General features: G+C 45.8%; 1 protein-coding gene across 1 annotated transcript in view; it reads right to left on the minus strand.

Annotated features, from left to right (window-relative positions):
- rptor (regulatory associated protein of MTOR, complex 1) overlaps window positions 1-12,511 on the minus strand; it is an 81,822-nt gene that overhangs the window by 3,248 nt on the left and 66,063 nt on the right. Inside the window, exons 21-23 of the mRNA XM_085778365.1 lie at window positions 12,380-12,427; window positions 4,285-4,391; window positions 1,936-2,063 (exon numbers count right to left, since the gene is read on the minus strand). Coding sequence (XP_085634491.1) covers window positions 1,936-2,063; window positions 4,285-4,391; window positions 12,380-12,427 — 283 coding nt within the window. The remainder of the gene's footprint in view (window positions 1-1,935; window positions 2,064-4,284; window positions 4,392-12,379; window positions 12,428-12,511) is intronic.

Genomic DNA, 12,511 nt, shown 5'->3' on the forward strand with positions numbered 1-12,511 from the left:
GACTTCCCTCTCCCCTGACACTTCCTCCAGCTCTTCCGGGGGGACCCCAAGGCGTTCCCAGGCCAGCCGAGTGACGTAGTCACTCCAGCGTGTCCTGGGTCTTCCTCGGGGCCTCCTCCCGGTGGGACATGCCCGGAACACCTCACGAGGGAGGCGTCCAGGGGGCATCCTATACAGGTGCCCGAGCCACCTCAGCTGGCTCCTCTCGATGTGGAGGAGCAGCGGCTCTACTCCGAGCTCCTCCCGGGTGACAGAGCTCCTCACCCTATCTCTAAGGGAGCGCCCAGCCACCCTGCGGAGGAAACTCATTTCGGCCGCTTGTATTCGGGATCCAGTTCTTTCGGTCATGACCCAGAGTTCATGACCATAGGTGAGGGTGGGAACGTAGATCGACCGGTAAATCGAGAGCTTTGCCTTTCGGCTCAGCTCCTTCTTCACCACGACGGACCGATACAATGACCGCATTACTGCGGCCGCCGCACCGATCCGCCTGTCGATCTCGCGCTCCGTTCTCCCCTCACTCGTGAACAAGACCCCAAGATACTTAAACTCCTCCACCTGAGGCAGGAACTCTCCCCCGACCTGGAGGGTGCAAGCCACCTTTTTTTTTTTTTATCCACCGCCATTATATGAAAATCTGTTGCCAATCGGACCCCCCCTGGAACTCCAAAAGCTTTTGGATGACTCCTAAAGTTCTCCTAACCCTTTCTTGGCATGATGATGACGATGAGTAGAATATTGGTGAATTATTGATTTTGGGTGAAGTATCCCTTTAAATAAAAACAATAGAGTATAAAACATAGACTGGCTTCTCACTTCAGCAGATTCTCTGTTCCAGTTTTGCAAAAGCACAGAAATTTACAGTAATTCAGAACACACACACACACACACATGAATACATTATGTAGCAGGCCTAACCACAGCAGCAGCAGATTTAACAGCTTTTCATAATTGAATTTAAAAACTGTAGGAAAACTGTGAGAGTGTGCAGTGTGTTGTATTGAACTGAACAGTTTCTGATGGTGGTAACTTGTTTCAATGTGCTGAGCCTCTCTCCCCATATGTGAGAGGGAGGAAGGTTATTAGAAAGAGAACAGCAGTGTGTACAGCGCTGCAGCACGTCTCCCTCTGACCAGTCACCACTGGGTGGCACCATGTGACTGTGACTGAGAGGAGCTGGAAGCGTCTGCTGATGAGGCAGAGAAATAAAAACCCTCCCATCATCTGTGCAGACCTGTACCTGGATAATACCCACATCCTGTACCAACACTGTACAGCCTGACTACAGATGTGACAGGAAGTGCTTCTGATTGTCTAACACATCACAAATCATTAAATGATGAACCAACAATTCATGCCAACAAAGCAGGTAAGACAAAACTAAACTAAACTTGATTTGCACAATGCTCTTTGAGTATTTCATAACACACTGTAAACATGACCTGCATGTGCCTGTCTAGCAGGACTGGACTAATCCTGGAGGGGGGGGGTCAACATAGTTACTGAAGGATGTAACTCTGTGCCTGAAGGGCCTTATTAAATCAGCTTTACTTAAAGATTAATGGGCACCTTCATGCTTTAACTGCTTTGTTTTCTCCCTTTGGAACTGGAATTAAAATAATGTTTAACCAAGTGGGAGGCTGCAGCGCCACCAGGGTCCATTAAAAGAGGTGCCAACCCCAAAGGAAAATTTACAGCATGCTATATATAATAAATATAGATTAGAGAAGTGAATAATGCAGGACTGTGTAGGAGTTAATGCCCACAGAAACTGCTGTGTGTCTTCCTGAATGTATTCAAATGATGGTGATAGAGTAGAAAAGACTCAAAAGAATGAGCTGGGAAATTAAATCATAAATCACTTATCACATTTAACCTCCATGACTGGATACTAACAACGTGTGAGTGTGCGTGCAGGACGGTGTGTGTCGTTACCATTCATTAGGACCCATCCTCCTGTCGAACACTCGTACTGATCCGTCACCGAGGCCGGCGACGATGAGCGAGCGCTGAGAGTCGCAGGACAGACTCGTCACACAGCTGTCTGCTCCTGTCGGGATGTCCTGGTGGACACATACACAGACACACAGAAGGATTGTAAGGATTTACAAAGAAAGTGCCCGAGGTAAACCTGCTGTAAACACTAATTTCACATTAAACCTTCTGTGACTCATCAATCATGTTCACTGTTGCCAGTTGACTCATTTGAAGCTCGACCCAGCATCAATATGCAGCCACAAGCCAGGACGAGGCCATTTGTACCAGTATTAAGTCCATCCATCAAGGCGATGATTAGCTCACTGAGGACCATTAGATGTGTAAAAAGAGAGAAAAAAGAAAAAGAAGAACCCACACTAATGGCTTTCCATTAGTTCACCAAAACAGACAAATGCCCATTGTGCGTGTTGAGCTGAAACCTCAACCAGAGGATCATAAACATGATTTATTTGTGTTTCGGTATCTGTCGTTTGCATGGTTTGTAGGATTACGGTGATGGGGCAGTTCTGAGAAAAGCTTGGTTCTGCCTGAGCTTCTGGTGATCTGTGAAAGCCAACGTGAAGTAAGCAAAAACCGCAGTTCCACAGAGGGCCTCCAGAAGCTGCAGTAGCTGGCTCCGGAGATGAGTCAGTCCCACAGACTAAAAATAAAGATGGATGGAGCCGGCGAGAGGCGCTGCTGTCGCCATCTCGCCAACGGACGCTGCCAACTCCTGGCTCATCCAGATATGGGCAAAGAGACGGGGTTTGTGGCAGGTGTACGCTCACCCACCTCCTGTCACCCTAACTGGCCCCGCCCTCAGTCATCACACAACTTCAAGCTGTGATAAAATGTAAACAGGAGAAAGAATTCACCACACATTCAGTTTGAGGAAACTGGCTATAGGCAGCTTTTTAAAACTCACTTTTGGAGCCAACGTCAGCGGCCGTTTGAAGAAGTGCAGTTTTTAGAACTTCTGTGTTGGTTTCATTTTTCAGCATTTGAGGTTGCCACTTGGTGAAGATCCCATGTTAAAGGGATAGTTCAACATTTTGGCAAATTGGCCCATTGCCATAATCCCTATAGTTTTAAGAGTAGGTTCGTTACCTTTAATTGTCGGTGCAAGCTGTTTTTAGAACAGCGGAGCAGAGCCGTGAGCTGCTCAGAGCTACGCTACGGAGGCTAATGGGATTTCTTGGTTTCCCTCATCAAACTCATCAAATACACAATCCAACAACTCCAAAACGCTCTGGTGGACAAGTTGTGACCTGCACATTCACCACGCTATGAGATGATAACAGAACGTTACGAGACAGAGTTGTTTTAGAGGTAAATTCATGCAAAACCATTGATACACGTTCCTGACAGGGACAGTTTTTCAGCAAGTAGTCTCTGTATTTACCTCGAAAACAACTCCGTCTCATAACGTTCCATTATTATCTCATAGCGTGGTGAATGTGCAGGTCACAATCTGTCCACCAGAGCGTTTTGGAGTTGTTGGATTGTGTATTTGATGAGTTTGATGAGGGAAACCAAGAAATCCCATTAGCCTCCATTACTGTAGTAGCGTAGCTCTGAGCAGCTCACGGTTCTGCTCCGCCGCTCTAAAAATAGCTTGCACCGACTAATAAAGGTAACAGACCTACTGCTAAAACTATAGGGATTATGGCAATGGGCCAATTTGCCAAAACGTTGAACTATCCCTTTAAAACGTCCAGTTTTACAGCAGAAAGAAAAATGTTTACAGCCTGATACAAAAAACTGTTTTGGTTTCTACAGCTAATTTCCTCCCTGAGGACAAATGCACAGGGTGAGTTTTTATATAACTCACTCAGGTAAATATCATAAATTCTACATGATTTAATTGGTCAGATGTAACGCGGAGTCAGGTACCAACAAGATGGTGACTGAAGAGCAGCTCACTCTGAGCCATAAAACTGCTCTTTAGAAACCCAAGGCTGATGCCTAAGGCTGTACTTTTCTTTACTTATAGCCTATGATGTCGACATTAAGTAGTGTAGGTGTCGATAAAGAGAATAAATACCTTAACTTTAAGGAAAAAGAAATGACCAAAAGGATCTGAGAACTAGAAAGAAGGTTGAAAGCAACATTTATCCAGCACTACCCTACAGTTCTTTATCATCACAGTCTCCTCGGGGTTCCTTTTATTATGGGATTATCAGACAAAACGATGAAAACGCAATGATCATTATGTACAGGCCTGAATACTGTGTTTCTCTCCAGCTGATGAACAGTTGCAAAATGTATCACAGACATAGACGTGAGTGAGTACAGTGAGGACAGTACCTGGACCTTCATCTCCCTGTCAGTGTCCCAGATCCTGACGACTCGTACGTCTCCAGACGTCATGAGGAGACCCGTCTCCTGCTCCCAGTCCACCACCATCCCTGCACCTACAGCACAGGACCACGGACAGCAGTTAAAACACACAGCAAACACACACACACACATCCGTACACACCATAAAACCTTTACACAGATTTAAACCAGTGTTATCAGACTCATACATCTGCACCGGTGTCAGCTTATTCAAGGGAAACAGAACAGAAGGTGGCTGGTTACCACAATAAAAAAAAACTTTAAAAATCTTCCAAAGTGGCAAATATCAGACATGTGAGCTGGAAATATTAAATCACTCAGTCATTTGTGCACAATATATGAACAGCAGCGTTCATTTACTGGTTTTAAGCAGAGCTAATTCAAATTATAAGGGAAACTTCACACAACACAGCTGTTAAACACACTGAGCATGTGTTGATCCCCCTGATACACAACAGGAACAGTCTGTTGCTCTCCTGCCACACGTTGAAAGTCAAATGAGAGATTAGTCCAGCAGCTTCCTGCACCGCTGCGTAACTAAGAAACACACCAGTGAGGACAAAACCCGACTGGTGGAGCAACTTTTCCTGTCAGTCAGAGAGATATGTGTTTGATAGAAGCTCCACGGTCTTCAGTGTGCGCACACAGACTCGTGTTGCTGATGGAGTTTTGCATTTTGCATCTTTCCCGACAAGAAAAACCACTGGGAGGTGCAATCACTGACCCTGGAACCGAGCCTGTCAGCAGCTTCTGGCTCAGATGAGTCAAACGGCTCTCGAGTGAGAAAGCGAGCAGGGAAGAGGCAGCGGAGACTGAGAGAGCGAGCCTTCTTCACGTGTTGGCAGTCATAGCAGGAATCAAGTGAGCAGCCCCGCCATCCCGGCCACACTTGGCCTGCCGGCTCAGTGATGCCTGCCAGAGGCCTCGGGCTGCAGCCTGGAGGCTTCGCTGGCTTTTAAAGAAAGTAAACTGTCAGATTGCTAAACGGCATCTCAAACTCCCACTCACATTGTCTCTCATGTCCCGTTTCGGGGAGGGATGGGAGAGCTGTGTCCAAAAATCTTTGCAACTTTTTGAAACAAAGGAAGCTAAATGTTCACAGCGAATGGCCCAAGCACCGTCTCCCCCATTTGTCTCATTCATCATGGCTCTCCCACTTCTACATGTTGACACTCTCAAGTGAGGAAGTGGCTGAGTGGTTAGTGAGAGCTGTGGACGGCCATGACCGATGACAGTGTCTAACAACTCATGTGATTTTGTCCCAAGCAGCACTTTTTGCAAAACTGTAAGTAAAACCAGTCGGCTATAATAATACAACTCCTCCTGAACTTCCTGTCTCACCACTGCATCACTTCCATCAACCTTTCATCAGAACACTGGAGTGATTTCTCCTGCATTTGCATAAGACACAGTTAGATGTCAACTTCTTTTTAATGGCCAGGGTCATTCCATGTTGATGGAACCAACAGTTTAACTGGAAAAGTCCTGTGAGTGGAGCCTTTTGGAACAGATATACACACACTTTAAAAGATTCTGGGGCCTTTGAAATCCCAGTCCATCAGTTGTACAGTGCTGTGAAAAGTATTTGCCCCCTTCCTGAATTCTTACTTTTTTGCATTTTTTTTGTATCAATGTTTCAGATCATCAACAAATTTGAAATTTAAAACAAAGATAACCCAACCCAATATAAAATGCACTTTTTAAATGATAATTTCATTTATTAAGGGGAACAACCTATCCAAACTATAGCTATACCTACAAAGTAATTTCCCTCGTTAAATCATGAACTAGCTGATTTTTTGGGGGGGGAAAGCTGAGTTCAATGTCACTGTCCACACCCAGGCCTGCTCACTACCAGACCTGTTGAATCAAGAAATCACTTCAATAGAACCTGTCTGACAAAGTGAAGTAGGCTGAGAGATCTCAAACTGTGCTCTGATCTAAAGAAATTCAAAAACAGATGAAAAAACAAAGTCACTGACATCTATCAGATTGTGTTACAGAAACAAAACAAAACTTCACATCCTCTCCGATTTGAGCAGATCCCATAGATTCAAACTGAGCATGATTTCCTTATTAACTCCTGGATCTCTGTTCTCCTGTTTGGATGCAGAAAGTGAAAGTGTAATGTTGGTTCAACTGGCCCGTCACCAGCAGTTAGATAACCACGTGTACCTTTAACCGTGGAGCTGAGAAATCCTGTTGTTGGTAATAGAAGGTTGTATAGACGGAGGAAATAGAACTGGTGAGCAGGGGCTCCAGAAATAACATTGCACATAAAAACACTCCATCCACTCTTAGAAGAATACTTTCAGCACGGATGCTGCAGAGACGGCATCAGTTGCTCTCTCCTTGAAACTCATCACAGCATCCTTCACTTCCTCCTGAGTCCTCCTCCTTTTTTCTCTGTTAGTCACTTCCTCCTCCTGCTATTGATAACCCCCTCCAGGTCACCCACCTGAGAAGTACACTTTTAAACCTCATCTTTTCATCCTGACGGGCTCTGTTCACACCGTTATCGGACATCATCTCCTTGCCCTTCTCGCCTTGAAGAACAACAAGTGAACAAATGCCCATCAGTTGTCATTCTCTCTCACTCCCCCCTTCTCTCCATGTGCTTCCTCTCCGAGTCGTGACTTGGCGTGCTGTAACTTCTACTGAACCATCTGTGGCAGGGCTTTGTACTTGGTTGTACTTGGTTTTCTGGGGCTGTCAGGAAAACCCCGAGCCCCGCGTGGCAGCTTCCGAATCCCGCCCCCCCCGTTGTGACGTCATCCCAGCCCACTCAGGCATCACACCGTGCCAACAGACTGGAGTGGAGGGAGGAGGGAGGAGGGAGGAGGGGTGAGGGAGAGGGGGGGTGGGGGGGGACACAGGGAAAACCACTTCACAGGACTGTGCTCAGTCAGCGATGCGTTCACAGTCGCACGCCGGCACGCTTGATGCTGGCTCATTTCACAGACGGCGAGAAGAGACGAGGCATTCCCCTTTGAAGGCTGGCAGCTCCGAGATGAGGAAATCTGGGTTACAATGAGGAGGCGGAGAACGGAATATTCCCCAACACGCCTTTCCTCTAAAAATAAGCAACACACATGTCACGAAACCATCTGAATCAGTATCAGTCCTCCTCATTAGCTCTCACCGTGATGAGAAACCCACCTGGGATACCACACAATGTGGATAAGAGAAGATCCCCAGGAGAGCATGCACAGCCCAAGTTGAACTGTCTCTGCATTTTTGGACCACAGCTCCACTGTTTTTGTTCACTCACCGCTCTCATCAGCTTCACTTCCTGAAGGCAAAGGCAGCGGTTTTCAATTAACCCACTACACTCCACCTGCTCAGACAGAGGAGCAGGCAGGTGTTGGTGGAGACCACAGCAGCCCAACACTGGACATTCGTCCATCAGGTTATCACTCAAAATAAAAGCTAAAACGTTCTGTGTATGCTGGATGTAAAGACGCAGCAGTGTAATAAAATCATTGTTACATCATAAGAGGTGGTGATACCATCTTCCTGTACTGTACGCACTACTTCCAGGTCAAATTTCAAAAAGAAGATTGAAAACGTAAGAATTAAGCTAGTATAAGCAGGAAGTGGAATGTAGAGCCTCAACAATTAACCGATTAATCGAACATTAATCAATTATTTAAATAATGGTCAACTATTTTGATAATCCAATAATTGGTTTGGGTAGTTTTTTAAGAAAAAAAGTCAAAATTCTCTGATTTCAGCTTCTTAAATGTGAATATTTCTGGTTTCTTTGTTCCTTTATGACAATAAACTGAGTATCGCTTTAGTTTGTGGACAAAACAAGACATTTGATGACGTCATCTTGTGGTTTGGGAAACACTGATTGATATATCTAAAATTCTATTGACCAAACAACTAATTGATTAATCGTTTAAATAATCGACAGATTAATCGATAATGAAAATAATCATTAGTTGCAGTCCTAGTGGAATGTTTCATTGAGTTGACAGTGTGTTATAGCAGCATCAGTATATCAATAACATTAACACAAAGTTCAGTAGCTGATAAAACTGAACCCACTAGGGTTGTGAGGCAATTCGCAGCTACCGGTTAGCTAGGGTTAGGCCATCTCCTCCATCATCTCACTTCATTCCTCCTCCTCTGTATCTCCTCATCAGATCACCACATCAAACACGGGGTCACAGCACAAAGATCTGCACCTTCAAACACGACCCCCCCAGTTGTGTTTCTGGTGGTCAACAGTCAGCCGGTCGAAAGGGGAGAAAACTCAGTCTTCAGTGGGAACCTTTGTGGGGGTGAGCGGGTCTTAGTTACCCACACAAAAATCAATATGAACATGAAGAAACAGACATGTGAGAAGGATCATCGGGGGCAAAGGAGGGAGGTGTACATGGCTTCTGTAGTTAAAGTGCCTCTTGCCCCTAACTACTTGAGATCAAGTGTTTTCCCCGATGATGATGTCGAACGTGATAATTCTATTGTCAGCAGAGGAAAACAGACAGATTTTAACAGGGGTTCTAAGATCATCCTCTTCCTGCTCCACTGTGCTCATTTGTTATATATCTGTGTATTCCTTTGCATAAACATCATCCTTTCAACCCGCTCGTTTCTCTCTGAAGACGCCGCCTTCTTCTCCATTCTTATTCTGCACCATTATCTCCACTGATGGACGAGCTCTCCCACACACTGCAGCTCATTAAACCAGTGCTTCGGTCTTCCCTCAGCATTTTCCCCCCTCTCCTCCATTCATCCTCTTTGCTTTGAAAAGGTCCTCCAGGACCCCCGTAATAAAGCCTTCTCCAGGATTACCGGGGACTTACCCGGGGTACGTGCGCCTCTAATAGAAGATGATGTTATCTATGGGAGGGCTGTGAGTGGCAGAGGGATTCCCTGCTGTGGCATTTGACGAACCTTTTGTGGCTGTGGCCTGGCATTCAGGGAGGTAAAGAGCTCTGACCTGTCTGCTTGACAGAGACCTGAGGCGTAACCATGACATTAGCACTTGCCGACCTGATTATTGTGGACAGGAGACTTACATCCATTTCTGAAATCATTCTGCATAATTCACAACAAGGGACAGCCAAAAGTGTTAGAAATTAAAACACTTGGGGCTAGCTCATAAAACCCATCACATAACATTATATATATATACAGTCTGTGATTCAGACTTTGTCAAATATAGAGGAGGAGCTCAAACTTGTCAGAATTTAGCAAAACTATTCAGCGCATAAAATCAGTAAACATCTGGACTAAAACATCCTTAATGGAAAAACAAGTATTTGATCAAAGCCAGTTTCACTGTGGAAAGTTAACAAGGTTTATCCGGTGTAGACTTGTGTATGACCTGACACTGAGATGGGAAAGCCATCCACACCCACTTAAGTGGCTACTATAAAGTATGAAACCCCAACTTTTTTTAAAGTTAGTTATCTGACAACAATCCAACGTGAGCCCTATCAGAGCCCAAAATTCACACAAGGCAACATCCTGTCCTGATACATGAGCAGTTGTTGAGTTTGGGTCAGGTAGATAAGCTCCAATCTCCTGGTTCTGGAGAGAGGGAGCGACTACAGACAAAAGAAGTGAATGCGCCTTGGGGCATCATGTCTCATTTTCCTCAAACTTCCACGTGTGTCTCTCTCCCCTCTCAACTCTTCACAAAGTCCCTGGTCCTGGTTTTAGCGAGTTTCCAGAGCCCTGATGTTAACAAGTCACCAGGGAGCGCAGGCGAATGTAGAGCAGAAAACAGCGTCTGCCTCCCTGAAGCCAAAGACGACAGGACTGGCCTACTTTACTTACGCAGCCACAAGAAAAGGGAGGAGGGGCAGGAGGAGAACATAACATTAATAAAAAGCAGAAGAGATACATGAGGAGGGCGACACATTATTAACACTGTGTGCATCAGAATTTGTCAGATGACATTATCTATCTAATGGACAGAAGTGTCTCTGCCTCTGACTCCAGCCTGTGATCTGGTCTGGTGGGTGTGTGTTTCTTACCAACCTGGAATAAACACTACTTTAAAGGTTGAGTCTGGAGTTTTTTGTCCAAAAATAAATGCTAGACTTATACAAATGAAAGCCGTCTTAATCATCACCTATGGGCTTCTAGTCCTGTGTGGTGGTGGCTGTGTCTGCAGCGCCCCCTCCCCCTGCCTGTATTTTGGTCTTTTGCTTTGTTTTGTTGTGCACCTGGACGTTTCTGGGTGGAGAGCGAGAGAGTCTGTGTTTTCTCTCCAGCCAATGACGGAGCTCAGGTGAAGCTACGTGCAGCAGAGTAGGAGGGCTCAGGTCTGCTAGCCCCGCTAGCTGTCCTGGATGCTAGTGAGTACTAGCATGTCTCTCTCTCTCTCAGCAGCAGCAGTCAGGACCGCAAAGAAAAAGAAAAAGAAATACAGTCTGAGTGAAGTTCTGCAGCCGTGGACGGGTACCTGTACGTCACCGACAACTAAAGCCTCGAGTGGTAACAAGTATGAGGGCCGTTGTGGTGAGCTAGCTCGATGCTAACTTCCGCTAGCGGTTAGCATCCACCGCTAACACCCTCTTCCCAGCTCACCACAGCAGCCCTTCTGCTCGTTACAACACAACACTGGAGGCTCCCGTTGTTGGTGACGCCCGGGTATAGGCACATGGCTCCAGCGCTTCACTCACCAGTTTGAATGTTTGTTTACAAACTGCAATGAACTCCAGACTCTACCTTTAAGCACTGCCTCTAAATTTTCTTCTCTCATCTCTACACTCATCTGCCTGTTTGTTTATCCAGCTCCTCTAACCCTTCACTGCATAAGAATTTTCTCACTTTTAACTAAAAACCCCCCCCCACCCCCCCATACCGCTCCCTGCACCTACGCCCCCTGCATACTAATGCAGGCACAGAGGCTGCAGGGGTAGTTCCTCCAGTCTGCGCCTGCCACACTTCCCTCATCTCACTGGTTCCTCTGGAGTTTAACTGGCTGATCCCTCCGGCGAGACGGACTGGGTGGCTCTGCGCTATTAGACTCACACAGCACCAACTCCCTCCCAATTAAATGCTGACACCTTTGGGACTGGCTTGAATTAGTGTTTTTTTTTTTCATACATAAGAGAGGCCAGTGTGAGGTGAGGATGAGGAATGGGGACAGTGTCTGTTTGAAGAGTGAACCTGGACGGAAAAACCTACATTCTTCTTTAAATATGCATCTCTTCTTTTGGCCAATACTTTTCATTCTAATGCATTTTTTTGTCCGTAACTGACTGCTTATTAAACCCCTCCCACAGTTACAGTACTACCCTGTATGCTGTTCACAGAGTCTAAGCTATCATCTGTTCTTTGATTTGGGGACATTTACACTCCGGCAGCCACAAGACATGATGAATATTTAACTTAAAAAATAATTGACATCAAGTCTTTCTGTACCATTAACCTGTGAGGACTGACCTTTTCCCTGGAATATTGTGATTTAACCTTTAGCCACAGACTCTTACCCTGATAACATGTATCTGGCCATCAAGCCAATCACTAATGACTGCTTTTACAGGGTTTTCATTGTAAAATGAATCACCTGCATATACCAGGAAGTCATCTGGAGCGTACTGTCAAATGACTCATGGGGGCAACGTTAGCGCAATTAGCTGGTGATAAATTACACTGCAGCAGCAGTTATCATTTCAGCTGACAGATCCACAGCCGAGGGCTAAGAATAAGACGCGCCTGCTTTTGTACATCACTTCCTGTAATCAAGGGTGCATTGTTTCACAAATGGAGAAGTTTTAGAGAGACACATGCTGTGCAGATTAGCAGTGGGTGCTCAATTAAACAACCTGTGTGTCCAACTTGTTGAATGTTAGAGGTACATTATTCCTACTTTTTCCAACCTTCTAAACTTTGGGACGACCGCAAGGGATGGAGTGATGGAGCATCACCGGACAGATGAAAGGATGAAAGATGGCAGTGGTGAGGGCAGTAAGAGAAACCAAACCCGAAAAAAAAGAAAAAAAAAGAAGGAAAAAAAGGGCTCGCTGTCTGCTGTTTAGTGCAGTACCTTTTGCTCTGGGAGAGAGGGAGTAGAGAAGAGAATGGCGACACTCACCTCCTTGCTTACTCCTGTCAAGATAGATGGAAACCCTTCTGGCCAGACCTGCGAGCAGATGGCGGGAGGGGAGGGAGAGGGGGGGGCAAATGGAAGAGGGGGGAGGGGGGCGGGAGGGAAGAGAGCAGGAAT

Source organism: Trachurus japonicus, chromosome 1 (assembly GCF_045865225.1).
Source record: "Trachurus japonicus isolate A0001 chromosome 1, Traja_1.0".
NCBI classification, from domain to species: domain Eukaryota; kingdom Metazoa; phylum Chordata; class Actinopteri; order Carangiformes; family Carangidae; genus Trachurus; species Trachurus japonicus.